This window comes from Vipera ursinii, assembly GCF_947247035.1.
Source record: "Vipera ursinii genome assembly, chromosome: 1".
Lineage (NCBI taxonomy): Eukaryota > Metazoa > Chordata > Lepidosauria > Squamata > Viperidae > Vipera > Vipera ursinii.
In genome coordinates, this window is record NC_139512.1 from 167,089,853 (window position 1) to 167,110,275 (window position 20,423).

The 20,423-nt window shown below is 38.3% G+C and overlaps 1 protein-coding gene across 1 annotated transcript; it reads right to left on the minus strand.

Moving 5' to 3' along the window:
• Window positions 1-8,840: 8,840 nt before the first annotated feature.
• ZSWIM2 (zinc finger SWIM-type containing 2) lies at window positions 8,841-18,198 on the minus strand (the record flags this gene model as incomplete). Its single annotated transcript, XM_083349742.1, has 6 exons — window positions 8,841-8,916; window positions 9,502-9,753; window positions 11,137-11,350; window positions 11,589-11,629; window positions 13,109-13,185; window positions 18,055-18,198. The coding sequence occupies 6 exons, from the start codon at window positions 18,196-18,198 to the stop codon at window positions 8,910-8,912; spliced, it is 735 nt and encodes a 244-aa protein (XP_083205868.1). The 3' UTR covers window positions 8,841-8,909.
• Window positions 18,199-20,423: the final 2,225 nt, after the last annotated feature.

Below are 20,423 nucleotides of genomic sequence, written 5' to 3' on the forward strand. Positions count from 1 at the left end.
CCTCGGTAAGCTCCGGGCGGTCACTTGCTTCGCGTCTCCTGAGGGAAGGGGGGGCGACTGGAGCGGGCGTGTTTCCTCGCCTGCTGGGTGCCGCGATTTGCCCGGGGAACGCGCGGGCCCGAATGGCAGCGTGGAGCGAGGAAGCGGTCAGCCAGGGCTTCCCCGAGAGCCGCGGCCACACAGGGTATTCCTGTGTATTCAGGCTTGCAAAATGGCGGATCGAGCCTCTGCTGGCGGCAGAGGCTTGCAGAACGGCGGATCGGCTTATACTCGAGTCAATAACTTTTTCCAGTTTTTGGGGGTGAAATTGGGGGTCTCGGCTTATACTCGAGTCGGCTTATACTCAAGTATATACGGGTAACATTATTAGTCATTTAAAGTCACCAAATGCAGCAAAAAACACAAAAATCCACAGAAATGTGTAGTTCCAGTTGAAGCTGAAATTAGAGTTTAAATCACTTAAGAAACAGAATTAGGACAAATAGGTGAATACCTTTTATCATTTTATGTATTCAAAAATGTAGTTTGGATACTTAAGACTTAAAGAAAATTTGAATTTACTGGAGCCAAAAAAACCTTAGAGACTTTTTTTATGGTGATAAATACTATTTTATGTAAAACTTTATTGAATATCAAACCAAATAAAATGATTTTCACACTATTTGTTAAACATTTATATAAAAAGCTAAAGCATCTGGATCCTTTGTACATCCAAATAACTACAATGTAATCTATTTTCTTAAAAAATGTGTAGCATTATAATTTTAATCTGTTTTATAATTTACACATAATCTTAAATCAGTACCAACTACTTTATCGGTAAATTTATCGACACGAGCCTTTGGAATAAGGACTAAACCCTTTATATGTCTAGAAAATTTCAAATGTCTTGGTTTTTGAGTGTTAAGCAAGGTAGAACCAGCATCTCTTATAGAAGGATAGCTGAAACCATTCAATGTTAAATTTTGCTCAGTCTCTGCAGAATTTGTTTTCTTGTTATAGTTTCCTTGAAAACTACTTTGAGATACCTCCGTGACACGGTGAGACTTTATTTGTTTGGTAGACAATCCAGTACCTGGTATAAAAAGATCCATCCCAGACTGCTTTGCAAGGAAGTGTTTTGCTTGAGACCCTAACTGATTTACTTTGTCTTTGGTTGTTGCCATCTCCCAAGTTAATGGATTATATACAACATGGTCATCAATAGGACATGCATTTTCTTTCTGCAGCCAACGGTCAATGCATTTGCTGTGGAACTAAATAAAATACATAATGTATAAGCTTTGGTAATTTTCTGCCAACATTATTTATGTATCTTGCATGAGTCAAATACTGCATGCGAAATGAAATCATACATCTGAACTGCCATTCAGTTCTTGAGACAGGTAAATTCCATGATCAAAGAGACATCTCTTGATGTCTGCTAACATCCATATTAATCTCTTGTGTCATGCATTTTAAGAGAATTGTTAGTTAAGGTCTATTGGACTTGCTAGGAAACAACCAGGAATTTGTTGACTTGCTTCCTTTGAAGCAACAGAAGTTGCCTTTTTAGGTATTCAAAAGCTTAAAATGATCACCTGAAAATGAGTTCAGGTTACTGAGGGATGCTAAAAATAATAAAAGCTAATTTAGAAGGTTTTGAAATAGTTAGTAGTCACTGATCACTGAAGGTAATGTTATTTAATAGTCTTTAGAACTGTTGTAATGGGTCTTAGTTTCAGCAAAATACTACATAAATTATTCCAATAGGCTAGTTTTAAGTATAGGTTGAATAACATAAATGGATGCAAGGTTGGAATAAAAAATGTGTTGAAAGAGTGCAGGATATGGTCACATTCCTCAAATATCTGAAAAGTTATTTGTACTTACATACTGGATTTAACTTAGAGGGGGGCAGATTCTGAATGAAAAGCTTCCTAAAGGGAACCAGTCACTTTGAGAGGGAAAAGGCTCCATTCATTGAATGTCTTCAAGCAGGGATTGCCATTTGTCTGGGATGCTTGAATTTGGATTCCTGCAAAGCCTATAATTGAACTTAAGGATCTAAATGGCTTCTGCCAACTCTTTAATGATACTAAAAACATCTGTAAATAGAAAATAATAACTGAAAAATATGTGAGTAAATCTTGCTCATGTTAAGGGTAGCCACACAGGCATAGCCAAGTTTATAATGGATTCTGGGGAAGTGAAGTAACAGCTGAATTTACCCCAATAAATATTTATTTATTTGATTTACATGGCTGCCCATCTTGCAAATGTGAGTATAGGTGGCTAACATGTTTAAGATTGTTTTTTTTTTAAATAAAAATAAAAATATATTACAGGGTAAAAAACCCCAACCCCTCAAAAAAGTAAAAGCCAACATTGGAGCACATCCAGGTCTTCAATGCTTTATGAAAGGTGAGCAGGGATGGGCCAATCTAATGGGATTATGTCACAAGATGCTTTGACAGAAAAGGCATTGTTCCAATGATATTTTTTTTAACAGAAAGGACCTAAAGTGTGTCCCTTTTGTTGAATCTAGTGGGACGGGTAGATAGCTTCCTTATCTTGTCAACTTAAGAGTTGCCAGTGGCTGGAGCTATCCCAATCTATATATGTGCAGATATATCCTTACATGTACAGTATCACTTCGTTGTCTTTCTCCCCCCGCGTCTTCCCAAACAGCACAAATAGGACAAAATAAGCATATATTAATGAATTAAAAATCCCTATAAAATAAGGTACCCTATTTACAGAAATAATTGAGCCTTATTTGCATATTCCAACCATTTTCTCTCCTACATAAAATGTAATAGTATGCATATTTTGATTTCTCCTTTTAGCCAAATTAGCAGAAAATCAAGAAGATGGTGATAGGAAAAGGGACCTATAGTGAGAAAGGAAGAAAGCAAAGAGAAAGGAGCAACAAAAACTGGATACAGAGGAAGACATAACAATGCGGGGAAAAGAAAAAGTTGAGCTAATATTTAGGCTAATCTTCAAAAACCATTGGGCATTGTACAGCTATATCTGCAGAGATTAGTGATTTTCATACCCAACCTGGAGGAGCATATGGGGATCCTCCATTTTATGCCCACAGCTGCTCTGTGGTGTAGGTTGGGATGACAGTGCGACTGTTCCAAACTCATCCAGTGAGTTTACATGGTTGAGGCTGGACTTGACTCACAGTCATGCATTGTACAGTCTAACTTGAATTTAGTAAAATCCATAGTAGTTGTGACAATACAGTATCTTAATTAACACCAAAGGAATGTTTAGAAATTATAAATTCTATCTTGATTGTGAACAAGGCACTATTTTATCCTGAAACACTATTCTGGGAGTGGCTGTGGCTCTAGTTCCAAAAATCAGGGGAACTGTGGTAGACAAGAGCCTTGATGCTTCAACACTAAAGATCGAAACAGAATTCCTTGATTTCACAAATAGATGTTTCAGACACCAGACTCTACTCTGCTTGCTAACTCTATAGAGACTGTTTCAATGCAAAACAATAATCAAAAAGGTATGCCACAGCAGCATGCAGGCTTTGCATTATATCACACAGACATTAAATCATTTCATGTTTTTGCAATGGCTTGAAAAATCATGCATTAGAAATTAATCTGAAAAAACAACTAAGGTCCTGCTCAAGTGTATCTTCAGTTTACCTTGTGATTACACGGTAAGGTCCTTGAAACTTGACCAAGGCAGAATATCTTCAAACAGAGTCTACACTGTAAACCTGGATCAAGTAAAGGGCTGCCCTTCCTAATCACCATATTGGGCATTGAGTTCAGTACCTGCTGTGGTATGCAGCTGAATCTGAAAGAGAAGTAATAAGAGTATCTATTCCACATGGGTTTACCCATCTATTTGATTTTAAAATCTTATTTCAAAGAAACAATGCAAACAGTGCTGACGTACAGGTAGTCCTTATTTACGTTTGGTCACTTAGCAACCATTCAAAGTTACAGCAGGCACCTCCAAGGGCTATTTATGACCTGGTCTGAAAGTTACGACCACTGCAGCGTTCCCATGGTCATTCACCCTTACAACCAGCTGCAGGGATGCTGCAGTGTCTCTCACCTAACTCCCATCCTCATCCCCCACTCTGGGTCCCCACACATCTTAGACAACCCCCCTTTGGGTCCCACACACTCCTCCTTACTTATGTTTCATTGATCTCCAAAGCTCAGGAGGTTGGGGGGAGGGAACAGAAAGATTTGCTTTGCTTCAGTGAAGCAAAGGAAGCGTCTCCACTGTTGGGATCCCACAAGGGGTCCATCTTTTTCCAAATTGGTGCTTCTGCAATTACACAGCTGCCAATTGCTTCGGCCCAGCGATCTATGTGGCTCGCAACGGTGGCGTGCCCTGTCTTCCTTTCCCAGCCTAACCTCCTGAGCTCCAGAGATCTTTGAAACATAAGTGTGCAATTGTGACAGGGAGTGGGGAAGAGGCCCCAGCCCTGCAGGGATGTGAAGGGGGAAAGAAAGGCTTGCAGGGACTCGGGGAAGGGGAAGGAGGCCCAAGGACTGTGGGGATCCCGGGGGGGGGGAAGTGGAGCACAGGAGTGTCTCAGAGCGTGGAAACCCTGGGGCAGGGGGCGCTTGTGCTAAGCCCCCGAGGGCCTCTGCTATCTGAGGCACCTTGTGCTCCAGTTATCCTCCTGTGTGGTCATTTAAAAACTGCATCAAGGAGAGCAGGGAGTGGGGATTGTTAAGCAAGAGCCTTGGTGGAGCAGTGGGCTAATGTAACACCAGCTGCCTGCAATTAGTGCAGGTTCGAGTCCCACCAGGCTCAAGGTTGACTCAGCCTTCCATCCTTCCGAGGTAGGTAAAATGAGGACCCAGATTGTTGGGGGCAATTAAGCTGACTTTGTAATAATGCCGCTTGGGGTGTGTGTGAAAGCCCTAATAAGCAGGCATATACATAGGATGAAGGCTATTGCTAAGCTTGTAAGCCGCCCTGAGTCTTCAGAGAAGGGCGGGATATAAATGGAATTAAAATAAAAATAAAAAATAAAAAAATTTCACTTAATGGCCATCACCACTTGCGAACATGATGAGCAAGTAAGCTCAGGGCTGCCTTTAGTTATAATAATAATAAGCTGGAAGGGACCTTGGAGGTCCTCTAGTCCAGGGGTAGGCAACCTTGGCTCTTTTATGACTCGTGGACTTCAACTCCCAGAATTCCGGAGCCAGCTGGCTCAGGAATTCTGGAAGTTGAAGTCCACGAGTCATAAAAGAGCCAAGGTTGCCTACCCTTGATCTAGTCCACCCCCAGCTCAGGCAGGAAACCCTATACCATTTCAGGCACTGTCCAGTTAGAAAAAATTAAAATAATAAAAGATGAAAGATTTCTAATGGATTTCATATAAATACTCCAGACTGATGCCTGACGAAAAGTTACTAATAATGTCAATAAATAATACAGGAATGTTTGTTTCACTGTAACTATGGAAGCCCATTGGGAATAAATTACAATTCTTTATAAATACCATGGAATATTAAAATAAAAGGGATTAAAAGCTATAATTAATACCACTGCTTTCTTAAATCATATACTTCTCCTTCTTTAAGTTTTTTTTTAATTAAAAACCACTGAAATGGATTTCATTGAATTTTTCATCTTACTGCTCCTTGTTTTTTTCTTGAAACTTCTCTTCTGGATTAACCTTCAAGTTTTCTTCTGCTGTTGACAGTTGCCCTTTTGGTTCAAATGATTTCCATCTCTGATTCCTTTTCTGAAGTAGAGATATAAAGAAACCAAGCAATTGGACAGAGTGCTTAAAGGGAATTATTAACAATTATCATTTCAGTAAAACTGATAGCAGAAAAAACATGAAAGATGATACTTGGAAAAAAAAACAGCTGAATAATTGCTAATTTGTCAGATCGCTGCGGTAAATTTTGCTTAGAAAATAAGACAAAAACCAGCGACAATGTGAATGGACTCAGTTGCAATGATGATAAAGACCATGGGAAGTTCCAGAAAGCCAGGTTTATTGAGGGGGAAGATAGAGTGATCACGCATTGTATGATGACTAAGTGTTGATACCAACTTGATGGCACAGGGCAGGGGTCGGCAACCTTAAACACTCAAAGAGCCACTAGGACCTGTTTCCCAGAGGAGAAAAAAACCACTGGGAGCTGCAAAACTTGTGCGTGGGGGGGGAGCTTGATTGAAGAGTTTAAATAAAAAGAAATAAGAGGCTGCTGTGCATGAGTTCTCTCTCTCTCTTTCTCTCTCTCCCTCTCTCCCTCCCTCTCTCTCTCCCCCCTCTCCCTCTTCCAACACTCAGTCCTCTTCCAACACTCAGTGTGTGTGTGTGTGTGTGTGAGAGAGAGAGAGAGAGAGAGAGAGAGAGAGAGCTGCTGCTTTCTGCTGAGACGCAGCAAAGGCAGAAGCCCCGCCCAATAAGCTTGTCAGCTTTTCGGAGAACAGTGTGAGGCCACACAAACACACACACATACACAAACACACACACACAGAAGAAGAAGAAGAAGAAGAAGAAGAAGAAGAAGAAGAAGAAGAAGAAGAAGAAGAAGAAGAAGAAGAAGAAGCGCAAGTGCCTCTCTTTGTCTCTGTCTCTCTCTCTCTGCAAATGGCGGAGGACGACTAGGAGCCGCAGGACAAGGCTGAAAGAGCCGCATGGGCTCCAGAGCCGCAGGTTGCCAACCTGTGGCCTAGAATAACAGTTTATCCTAATTAGTAAGTAGAACATAGGCTGTGAAAAAAAGAAGAAGCAGGTCAAATAGGATGGCAGAATCCACTTTGTATAAATAATTCTGATTCAGGATTGGTATTAGTAAGTTTTATAAACTTCACTTGGGCTGAGTCTGTTTGGATCTCAGTATTCCTGACAGAAGTGAACTAGATCAAATAGCTTATTTTATAAAGTTCTAGTTCTATTAATCCTTAGAATTATATTCTAGGATTCATGATTTGTAACATCTTCTGCCCATGAAGGAGTGGTCAAGCATAGATAACACTTTCTTCTCATCCTTACTTCCAGAGAAGCAGATAGGGAGGCATTTACGATGCATGACTTGAGAAGCTGCATTTCTACACAACCAACACCTTGCTTTTCCCAGAGAATTGTAGAAAGCTACACCAACCGCCACAGAATATTTACGCTCATTTCAGGAAGCAGGTCACAGAGGAAGGATAATTGGGAAAATATTGTTTCTAAAAAGCTATATTTCATCCCTATTGTGTTCATTAGAGCGCCTTGTTTTCTTCAGAGGCTATGAATTCTCCACACCCAGTAGTGGGATGCTCAACTCAGGATTTGGGAGGGGTTGTACTGCTCACACATACACTGAACTAAGCTAGTGGGCCACTGGTTAAGTTAAAAGCACCACAGCTATTAACCAAGGACTTGGTTGAAAGGAAACCCAATATTTTATCCAGAAAAGGAAAGAAGCTAAAAGAAGAAGGCTTCAAATTAACCTTGCTTGCTGTAGCATAGCATCTCACAAGCATATCAACTCAAATGTAAACACTCCTACCAGAGAGATGCTTATTGGATTGAAACAGTGCTTAGGATCTCATCTTTATTTTGATTTTTAGACTACAGTACAGAAATATTCATCGCTGTTGAAAAAACAAGAAAATAAAATCACGGAATCATTCTTCAATAAAACTGATTTTGCAGACAAGGCAAGATAGGAAGAATGAAGTTTCCTTTACCATTGCTTGCTTTTTAAATTCCTGTGTTAAGTTTTTTTTTTTTTAAAGGAAGGGAATTTATACTATACCTCTCGGAAAACAAAAGTATGTGACGGATGGCAAAAGCTTTGAAAACATCCATGGCATAGATGATAATTACTACACTCAGTACACCTTGAAATAATGATAATATTAATATTAATAATAACATTTATACAAATCTTGTTTGATTTAAAGAAATGTTCTACTTTAAAATAAAATAGGCCAACAAGCTAAAATTTCTAATTAATAAGCATATGCATTTGCAGAGGGGCAACTGAGCGGAAAGTGAAGAAACCTGGCTCATGACGCCATGGCACCAATTTTATGACTTCTGTATTTGCACCAAATTGTCAGAATGCAATGACAATAGGGTGAAATTGCCTCATTTTGTCATGACTGTGGCCCGTTGTGGACACCTGTGCTAAGATGGGAAGACTTGACTCTAAATGTACAATCTTGCATTACGTGCTGAAATAGTGTAATACCCACAATAGTTTAGAAGGTCTTTGTTAGGCATATGATGATAGCCTACAATGTTGGGTTGAAAATATATTAACCATGATGTTGTGACTTTAAGATGTTAATTGGCCAATGGGTGTGTAAGTGTTCTCATGGCCATAAGAGGGAGCTAGGAACGTAGCTTCTCTCTCTCTGAATTCACTGCTCTCTACTATTACTGTTTTTGCTCTGTTTTGCTGTACTATTGGTTTACTACTGTGATAAACCTGTACAACTGTGTATTGACCTCTGAACTGGTAAGAAGACTTTGTATTAGGATTTGTACTTGGACTGTTATTTTTGTGTATGACCTGGACTGATTATTTTTGACTGTGCATTTTTGATTTTACACCACCTTAAAGTAAACTACTTTCTATTTTCACAACTCAGTGTATCTTGTGGTTTCTGTGTGACTCTTACTGCTCTCAGTACCCTTCCTTGTCTGTGCAACTCCTTGGTAGCACAAAGAGACCTCTGCACAACAATTCTTAACAGTCTTCATGCTCTTGGATGCTATCAATAAATTGATTTATATTTTCTTCAGATGAAATCAAGAAAGTTGAAAAAAAATATATTCTCAAACAGACACTAGGTGGTGCAAAAGTCTTTTTCCCCCCTTCTGATTTAATTTGTATAATGTACCTCAAAATTATTTTTCCTCAATGAATCAAGAGTATCAATTAAATCTGAAGAAAAAAAGACTTTTGCACCACCTAGTGTCTATTTGAGAATGGTTTGAGTGTCTGAGAGTATGCTATTGTGTAAATATATAATTAACCTTAAAATTAATTGTACAGCCAAATATTTACATTTTTAGTGTCAACAGTATTTTTAAAGAAACTAGAGTCTAATCATTTCCTATTACAGATCTTTAAAAACAGTTACAAATGTCACATTGAATTTTAATACTTCTTAATGGAAAACCTCATCTAGCTAACTATATACATTGCAATTATTAATGTGAATAAAACTTGAACCCTATGATCCAAGATATATAGTCACAGATAAAGTAGAGTTTTGTTACATCTTTCTGTTAGGGAGCTAGTTGTTCTGGGTACCACAGAGCTTATTCACTAGACAGTGAGTGAGGATAAGATTTTCACCAATAAACGCTTCATAAAACTATTTTGAGATGTGGTATTATCTAAATATATAAACTTAGATGAAAATTTGAGCCAATAATTGACATATGGCTACTCATAATAATCACAAAGGTTATATTTTTTATTCCTTACAGAAAAAATGTTTAAAACATTACAAATAAATTAATTCAAGTATAACTACTTAAATGCCTTAAATGCTTACTTGTAGCAATTTCCCTCAATGGGTAGGACTCTGCAATTATTGCAAGGGATTCCAAGGTGCTTGTTAAGACTTTGTTTTTCTGCTGCAGTAACAAGTTTTTTGCAGTTTCTGAATTCTTCCATGATAAGCTTCAGCGGGGCAAAATTTTCCCTGCATAGAGGGCACTTCACTAAAGAATTTTTCTCTAAATCTCGCTGATGATCAATCCAAATTTTCATACACACTATATGTATGTTGTTCCCACAACTAAACCTGCACAGAAGAAATTTACTTCATTTTCTTTTTGAATTGTTACATAACTTAAATAAATTTAATAATTATTCTAATAAATTTAAATTTCATTAGAGTTACATTATTTTTTCAATTGTTATCATGGAATTTTATGTATCAAATTGTTAATGACAAATTTTCAAGAAGTAAGTATTTTTCTGTGACCACATAAACAACTCCTACTAAAAATAATGAAATTCAAGGCGATCCATTAGAAAAGGGACAGACAATGTTTTCACACTAGAAAACCACACTGGCACCATGATGTGAAAGTTGTGTGAAGCAAAAATAATCTCCAAATTTAAAAAAATTAAAAAGACAATTAAAAAAGAAACTTCAAATCCTCAAAACATTGTAACTGATAAAAAATAAAGAAATATTTTTAAAATAAGGATTGAAGTCATGTGGACCAAGGGATTCCATCTTCAACTCTGCCAGTTATCTATAACATGATTTACCCAAAATATGGTTAGCAATATCTTTCAGAAATCCTGTTTGTTTTGTATAAAAGCAAAAAGGAGATAACAGAGCTTTATCAAATATGCTTAAATGCTTTTTTTTATTTGGTGTATTTGGTAACTAAAGAACCATAGACTGCTTTTAATGAAGAAAAAGTTAAAAGTTTGAATTCCAAATAAAAAAGAATACTTTACCTATTTACTTAGAAAAAAGAAACAATTATTAATACTGATGCAGGGCTTTCACAGCCAGCATATATTTGATAATCATGAGTTTTCAGGCTAATCTGAATAGAATTAGAAAATAGATCCTACAGCTGTGGTGGGATTCAAAAATGGGAACAACCAGTTCTCTGTGTGGATGCTGCTTCCGGAAGCCCATTCTGGGCCTGGGCAACAAAAAATTAGCTACCGGTTCTGCCAAAGGGGTGAGAACTGGCTGAATCCCACCACTGTCCTACAGTAACCTGAAAACCAACATGGATTGTTGTTTACATTTTTTTAAAAAATCTAACCTGCAGGAAGAGAAATATCACTAAAACTCTCACAAAGAGTACTAGACGTATTTGTGAGCCTGAAAATTATGGGTCCAAATATCAAGCAGCCTACCCAGGGATCAATTTGTGGTTTTCCACATGTTGCTGCCAAACTCACAGCAAATGGCCAAACTCAGGCCATTCTGAGGAGAGCTGCAAGTTTTTGCCCAGTGACACATGGAATACCTCTACTAGAGCAAACTGGAATTATGATATGAGTCCAAATGAGGCAGCGATATGCATCCTAAAATTCCTCCCAAACATGATCTCTTGCAAATGTATAAGAAAATATAAGAAAATGCCATCAGTCAAACTGCATGATTACAAATATGATACTTCCTCCCAGCAATTTAAATCCAACAGGAACTCACCTGCAATAAGTGACAGGAAGCATTTTTTTGAGTAGCAAATCCTGGCAAACAGGACATATATCCTCACTGTCAATACTTTTTTGTTTAACATACTCATCATCAACTGTTATTAATTTTTTAACAGAATGGGCAATTATTTTTACTTGAGGGGCAAGTTGTGGATTCTGAAGCACATAGTTAATTTCTCGTTCTAACAAACCAATCTGTAAAGCATCTGTTTAGGAAGAAAAAATAACGTTCATTGTATAATGAAGCACTAAAATATACAATACATTTGTTTGTTGGAAATTCTTGCCCTCCCTCCCAGCAATCCTGGTTGCCCACTGCCAGCTATGGGATGGCCATCTGAGTGATGGGGAATGGGGTTTCTGAAGGATACAAACACAAAAACAAATGTTCCATGCAATGAGTTCCAAACAGGAAATGAAATGACAAGATTAACCTATACCTACATTCATGGTCTCTTGGAAGTTTGAACTTTTTTAGTAATAACCTAAAAATAAAAGAACAAATTGAATACAATTTATTTAGTAACTTGACGATTTAAATGCAGTTGGCTTTTCAATTTTAAATACATACAAACATCAGCTCAATTATGAAAAAATGCCAGACAGTTCCCTATATTCCTTAAAGTTGCATACCATCTGCATGAAATTTAGTAAAATGTAGTTGCTTAATAGTGGACAATCACTTAAATATGAGCCAGCAGTGTGCTGCAGCTGCCAAAAAAGCCAACACAGTGCTAGGCTGCATTAACAGAGGGATAGAATCAAGATCACATGAATTACTAATACCACTTTACAATGCCTTGGTAAGGCCACACCTGGAATACTGCATCCAGTTTTGGTCACCACGATGTAAAAAAGATGTCAAGACTCTAGAAAGAGTACAGAGAAGAGCAACAAAGATGATTGGGGGACTGGAGGCTAAAACATATAGGGAATGGTTGCCGGAATTGGGTATGTGTAGTTTAACGAAGAGAAGGGTGAGGGGTGACATGATAGCAGTGTTCCAATATCTCAGGGGCTGCCACAAAGAAGAGGGAGCCAGGCTGTTCTCCAGAGCACCTGAGAGCAGGACAAGAAGCAACGGATGGAAACTAGTCAAGGAGAGAAGCAACCTAGAACTAAGGAGAAACTTCCTGACAGAACAATCAGTGGAACAACCTGCCTCTAGAAGCTGTGAATGCTCCAACACTGGAAGTTTTTAACAAGAGACTGGACAGCCATTTGTCTGAAATGGTATAGGGTTTCCTGCCTTAGCAGGGGGTTGGACTAGATGACCTCCAAGGTCCCTTCCAACTTCTTATTATTATTATTATTATTATTATTATTATTATTATTATTATTATTATTATTATTATTATTATTATTAACTGTCATTCATATTTCTTATGGTATCTTGTAACTCATAGCAAACAAAGTGATGAATTATTTGACCCTCCTCCCCAACTTGTATTTGGTTTATGCTGTATTCTCTTTTCCCTGATGGATGTTTAGGAGTTCTCCTTATGCACAGATTTAACTTAATTTCCAAACCAGATATTTCCTCTTTTGGTACATGCATACTCCCATATCCCTTTTTTAAATTAAAGAAAAATAAAAATGGAATATTACAAAGTGCCAGACCTTCAATATTATCTTTATTTCCAAAAGTGCCTCTGAGTCTGAATGTATCCCCTGAGCATTTTGTCTTCCAATGCTAAAAAAAACCAACCTAAAACTTTCTAGAAGAAAACCTTATAAATTGCCTCTATCTTCTTCATACTCGTTTTTTTCCTTATCTTTCAGCATCCTTTCCTTTCCTCTCTTCTTTTGTCCTTTTCTTTATTTTATCCTATCTTGATTCCTCCCTCCCTTTTGGCAGAATAATATCTGACTTTTAAAAAGCTGAATAACATTAAGAGGCACTGCAGAATGCACAACAAATATAGATTTTTTAATCAATTTACATTTTAATAAAAATAATTTACCAGCAGATATGTTTACAAAGGTCCTTCTCTTTCAGAAATACTGAGCAGCTGCATGAATGAGGGTTCCCCAGGGAAACCTTATACCAAAACAATAGAAAACATGTTTAATAATTATGCCACCACATTTATAAAATGGAGAACAATGAAAACTAAGATGCGGAAAGACAGTATTTACTAAAACCATGTCTATTTTACTCATATTATCTATACAGTGTATCTAAAATAGTACTAGAAAACAGAAATAATAGTGCTAGAAATAGTGTAACAACTATTTCTCTTCTAATGGACTATTTCTCAGAAAAATCTATTTATATTCACATACTTTCAAATATATCAACATCTATCATTCAATGAAACAGTACAAAAAGATAACAGGAGTCCATTAATGACATCAAAATGCACTTCTGAAAAGCTATAAGCAATAAGGTAAAGGCTTCCCTGCACATGTGTGCTAGTCGTTTCCGATTCTAGGGGCCGGTGCTCATCTCCGTTTCAAAGCCGAAGAGCCAGCGCTTGTCCGAGGACTTCTCCGTGGTCATGTGGCCGGCATGACTAGATGCCAAAGGCACATGGAACGCTGTTACCTTCTCACCGTAGCGGTCCCTATTTTTCTACTTGCATTTCTACGTGCTTTCGAACTGCTAGGTTGGCAGAAGCTGGGACGAGTAACAGGCGCTCACTCTGTTACGTGGCACTCGGGATTCGACCTGCCAAACTGCCGACCTTCTGATCAACAAGTTCAGTGTCCTAACCCACTGAGCCACCACGTCCCTCTATAAGCAATAGGCACTTAGATTTATATACTGCTTTGTCTCTAAGCGGTTTACAGAGTCAGCATTTTGCCACCAACAATCTGAGTCCTTATTTTATTGACCTTGGAAGGATGGAAGGCTTGAGTCTACCTCTCTGAGCCTGGTGAGAATTGAACTGCCAAACTGCTGGTAATCAGCAGTCAGCAGAATTAGCCTGCAGTACTGCATTCTAGCCACTGCGCCACCACAGCCCTTATAAGAATATATGTACAGGTTTGCTTCAATGATTAGGGTGTGCACTCCACATTATGAATCATAGGTTTTAACTATTAAAGCGTAACAATAAAATCAGGTCAGATTGATCAGATACTCCCATCAGCATGGGAAATTTTTCCTCCAGACTAGAAATGTTGTGACATATATCAAATTCCCATTTGAAAAGCATTGTTCATTGTCTCACTTTTGCTCTGTGTGTATTATACAGAAGACGTAGACTATTTCTATTCTTTTTCTTTCATCTTTTAAATCATTTTATATTGCAAGTAGGGAATATATATATATATATATATATATATATATATATATATATATATATATATATAGTACCTTGCAACTTAAGTTTTTAATCTCATACAGGCAGTCCTCGACTTACGACAATAATGGAGCCTGCCCATCATGGTTTTAAGTTGTGAGTCATAAAACAGGTCGGTCATGTGACCGACCCAATTTTATGACCGTTTTGGGGATAGTCGAGTTAACACAATTGTTAAGCGAACCAATGGATGTAAATGACAGTTTTAGCAAAACTGATGTAAAATGCACTCATGAGACTGGGGACACTGCAAATGATTAGGGTTATGTGGCTTGGCTGCTGAATGCCCAAAATTTGGTCATGTGAAGTGGGGTGTGTGACCGCCGGAACTTCAAATCCAGGTCATAACTAGCCCCCAGGTAGGTCTGTCATAACTCTGAATGGTCGCTATCTGACCAGTTGTAAAACGAGAACTATCTGTGTTGACAGAATTTCAAAATGTGAGTTGAAGCTGCTCATCGATAAGGAAACCGGAATATGCCTAATGGAGAAAATGTGAATGATATTTTTAATACTTTTAAAATTGGCTAAGCCTATACTTGAGAAGTTTGATATGTGAGTATAGTTTTATGACACAAGATGTGTAGCTTTATCCCTTGCGAGTATGGAGAATACAGCAACTAGTACTCTCCCTGAAGAGAAACGAGACTGGCAGGAGAAAACTATTCATATCTACCAAAAAAAGAAAAAGAACTCACAAAAATAATGTGATAGGATCCCAATAGGCATCTTAACTTGCAGGAGGAGAAAAAGAAATGAGCAGGTTTGCTACAAAGTGCAATGCAAGAAGTCTAATAGGGAGTTTTCCTTTCAACTACTAGCAGGTGCGTATTTCTGCATGGAGCAGCATTCTCTCACTAAATCGGGTAATAGATACATCACTGTAGGCCTATCAGTTGGGCTGGGATGATGAGAGGATACTAACAAGCAAGGAAATCTATGCAATGACTCTACAGTGACAAATACTACTTGTCAAGTGACAGAGGTTCAGTGAAAATATTTGTGGCTCATGCACGTGAAAGCAAACAGCAGTAATCGCACCTGAATGATCAATTAGTTTTACATACTGTATAGCAACCTTATTTTAATCTTAATCGGATCAAGATCAAATCAGCAATATTGCTTGGCTATAGTATCCCTTCTCTAGTAGCAATACTGCTATAGTCCAACCCTAAACCAATGAAAGTGAGCATATAATCACTATTTCACTTGATTTATGAACTGTCTGTATGCGTATGCAAAAGGAAAACACCGACACTCAATCAATTAATCCTTTTTTTTTAAAAAAAAGTCTTTACCCTGTGTTTTGTTTTGTAGGGTGTGATTTCTAGTAGGGATTGGTATGTACGCATAGGCAGGCACATCCAAACACATTGGAATCAAATGCACACGTTTATTAAGAAAGGAAGCCACAGCAGGCAACCTTGGGTTAATAAGGTAGCAATTTCAGAGAAGTCCCCCCCCACATTTTAATTTTGTTAATCATTTGCTTTTCCTGGAGTGGTTGGGCTAAAGTTATTTTTAAATCAGTTGAATTAAATTATACAGTTAAATGTTGAACTGTATAATACAGTCAAACATCAGCACATAAAATGTTTCTAACCTTTTGTATTATGTCATAACTACTTTATGATGTTTATATAATAAAACGTTTTATAAAGTTTGCCAGATTTCAAATCCATGGGTGTCATGGATACCGAATTTTGGACATTTGAGGTACCTAGGTTCAAAAAGTTTTTTTCCCTTGGTGCATCATTTTACCAGTTAAAGTTGACAGGAATCAGTGTTTTAATAGTACCGGTATATGGAACAGATAAAGAGATGCTGCAAAGATGACCACCTCCCAGAAGGAAAAGTCCAGAACAGATTGGTGAATATAGCAATACAACCCAGGGAGAGAAAACGTCTTCAGAACAATAAAACAAGATCAAATCAGCAGTATTGCCAGTACAAATAGAATTGGCCATAGGATTATACAGGTAATCCTCAATTTACAACCATTCAAAGTTACAACAGCACTGGAAAAAGTGACTTACAACTGTTTTTCACACTTACAACCGTTGCAGCATCCTCATTCACATGATCAGAATTCGGACACTTGGCAACTGGTTCATACTTATGACCGTTGCACTGTCCCAGGGTCATGTGAGCACTTTTTGCGACCTTCTGACAAGCAAACGTCAATGGAGAAGCCAGATTCACTTAACAACTGCAGCGATTCACTTGACAACTGTGGCAAGAAAGGTCGTAAATTGGGACAAAACTCATTTAACAAATTTTTCACTTAGCAACAGAAATGTTGGGCTCAGTTGGGGTCCTAAGAAGACTATCTATATAGTATCCCTTCTCTAATATCACTATAATCCACCCATAAATCAACGAAAGCGAGCATATAATCACTATTTCACTTGGTTTATGAACTTCCTGTATGAGTATGAAAAAGGAAAACACTGACACTCTTAAAATGCAAAAAATAAAAATAAAAAAAATGAAGTGCAGTGTTTGGGCAGAACATGCCCTGGCTTCACTTTCAAGCATTCAGGCTTTTCTAAGGGAAGGGAACCTGTTGAACTGAGATGTGAACTCTAGGGGAGCAAAAGGCACTTTGTACAGTGTTCAGAAGTATGTTTTTAGTTTCATTTTACAAATGGAGGGGAAAAAAGAAGGAAGTTCTTCTATAAGACCCAGATTGTTGGGGGCAATGAGCTGACTTTGTAATAATGCCGCTTGGGGGCCCCCAAAAGCCCTAATAAGCAGGCATATACATAGAATGAAGGCTATTGCTAAGCACATTGGTTTGTGCTTAAATTGTAAGCCGCCCTGAGTCTTCGGAGAAGGGCGGGGTATAAATGGAATTAAAATAAAAAAATAAAAAAATAAAATAAGTAGGAAAAGGTTAATTGGGAATGTATAGTGGTATATAAATATGTAATAGTTACTTTCTAATGTACCACATGCAAGACCAGATATCTGGTCCTTTGCGGCCTCAAAACACTCCTTTTCCACCAGGCTGACCTGGACTGACAGGGATTTTAATTATGTTTTTAATTTTTAACTTTAATTTTTAACTTATTTTAATTTTAATTTATTCTACAGGGGCCATTAATTTAATTTTCTTTTAACTTCTGTATTATTCTATGTTATTGTTGTTAGCCGCCCTGAGTCCTTCGGGAGATAGGGCGGCATATAAGTCCCAATAATTAATTAATTGATAAATAAATAAATAAATAAATAAATAAATAAATAAATAAATAAATAAATAAATAAATAAATAAATAAATGTTGGAATGATATGGAATGGTCAGACAAAGATTTATGTCAAAGATGAGACACTAGGTTCAATCTTTTTAAACTTTTGTACTTAATAAAATGTTGTTTGTTTTTTTTAAAAAAAAGAAGTATGTTTTTAGTTTCAAAATTAATTGTGGAGCTAAAAGCGGGGAAAGGGGTGGGGGGGGGGAGAAGAAGAGCCAGGTTCGCCTTGCAAGAGAGAAGTACTTAAATCCGGCATCCAGCGCGGCATCCCCGGCTGTGTAAACGGGAACGAGGGTCCCATTTCTCTCGCCCTCCGCCTCCCTCCGCCTCCCTCTCCCCTCTTCTACCCTGAGCTCCGCCGCCCTCTGGTCTTCCTCCTGCAGGACGAAAGCGGTCGGGCCCAGCTCCCGCACGATACGCAGGGTTGTGCCCAGCGCCTGATCCTGCCGCCAACTCAGCTCCGGGCTGGCGGAGACGCGCCTTCGCCACATGAACGCCGCCGCCGCCGCCGCTGCCGCCCCTGAAACCAAGCCGTCTCCCAGGGAAGCGGAGCCGCCTGGCGAGTGGAGCGCGGGTCTCCGAGAGAAGGAGAGCGGCCCGCGCGCGAGCGAGCGGACGGCCTCACGCGACTGAAGGAAGAACGGTCGCTTTCCCCGCTCCCATCCTTCCTCCTCCTCCTCCTCCTCCGCCGCCGCCGCCGCCGCCTCCTCCTGAGGAACGCGAAAGAGCTGAGAAGCGCGCGGGTGGTTTCCGTGGAGACGGGCGTCCGGGCTTGGACTCCAGGTGACGGAAAGGAGAGCCGGGCGTGGTTTCTCTCACGCTCCTCCAGCCGACGTTTGAGCTTTCTCCTTGGGTTCTGATTCGTTGAAAGATGCGGAAAGTATATTATCCGTGCTCGTTATCTTCCCTGCTGTCTCGCTCAGACGTGTCAAACTCGCGACTGCTCTATTCCTCTACCTTTTGGCCTCCGCCTAGAGATAGAGATAGCTAGCTAGATAGCAAGAGACATAGGTAGGTAGGTAGGTAGGTAGGTAGGTAGGTAGGTAGTGGGTGGGTGGGTGGATGGATGGATGGATGAATGAATGAATGTTGGATGGATATTGATAGATATTGATAGATAGCTAGAGAGATGGATAGATAGCTAGATAGCAAGATAGCAAGAGACATAGGTAGGTAGGTAGGTAGGTAGGTAGGTAGGTAGATAGATAGATAGATAGATAGATAGATAGATAGATAGATAGATAGATAGATAGATAGATGATAGATAGATAGATAGATAGATAGATAGATAGCAAGAGATTGATGATAGATAGATAGATAGATAGATAGATAGATAGATAGATAGATAGATAGATGATAGATAGATAGATAGATAGATGATAGATAGATAGATAGATAGATAGATAGATAGCAAGAGATTGATGATAGATAGATAGATAGATAGATAGACAGACAGACAGACAGACAGACAGACAGATGATAGATAGATAGATAGATGTTGGATGGATATCGATAGATATTGATAGCTAGCTAGAGAGATGGATGGATAGATAGCTAGATAGCAAGATAGCAAGAGAAATAGATAGATGATGATAGATAGATAGATAGATGAGGATGGTGCAGATTAGTTTAAATGTATCATGCTGCATAAAAAGAGATGAAAGGAAGAAATACATTTTAAATATTTCTTGGTTGATTGGAAGTGATGAAGTCTTATCAGCTCAGTTAATTGATAAAATTTATTAAGACTCCAAATATTTCATTTTTATGAAGTTACACAGAGTCACTTTTGTATAGTCAACAAAGTAAAAATAGAGTCCTATTCTAGTGATTTTATTTTTATCACAACCATTCTTCTGGGAAATACAGAAGCTTCAGGAATTATTTCCATTTCTGGTATATTTACAAAATACTGTAGAATTCACTGGCAAATATTTAATGGATTTTCAATGCTATATTTTTGCCAGTTCAAATATAAATTATTTTTACACATTTCCAAAATGATCTATTCATTTGATAATTTCAGTTCTCTCCTTCCTTCCTTCCTTCCTTCCTTCCTTCCTTCCTTCCTTCCTTCCTTCCCTCCCTCCCTCCTTCTCTCCCTCCCTCCCTCCTTTTCATAGAATCAGAGTAATAGAGTAATCCTTTATATCTTTAAGAATCCCAAAGAATTTCTCAGTCTGTAAAAAAGAGAAAATTAGAAAAATAAGTCATAAGAACAATGTATTTCATATAGTTGAAATCAATATATTTCATTTTGAAATCACACATCACAAAGTAAATTTAAAGAATACACATAATGTGCCGAATAAAGTGTTTGCCTTGCTTTCTCCACCGCCCCACCCCATTCTGCAAAGTGCATTGTCTGGAAAGAGTAGACTCAAGTGTACAGAAAATGCTTATCTAATGACAATTTAAAAAATGATTATTAGCAACGTAAGAAAAGTAACATTTCCTAAGTAGGGCGAACCCTCATTGTCTATTTCCTTAAGAAATATCTGGAAAGGATCTGATAAGATTCTTCGGTTTTCCCTGGGTCAGAGGGCATTGTCTTCTCCTTTATTTCACCACCCAGTAATAAAGCCAGACATACATTAGCGTTGCCATACAGGAAACCCAGCATGGCCTTGTGCTTGGCAGAATACAAATGCAGGAAAAGAGTCAGGTTGGTCTGAAATGGAAGGCTGGTTTGCTGAAATTCATTCAGCTCATGACA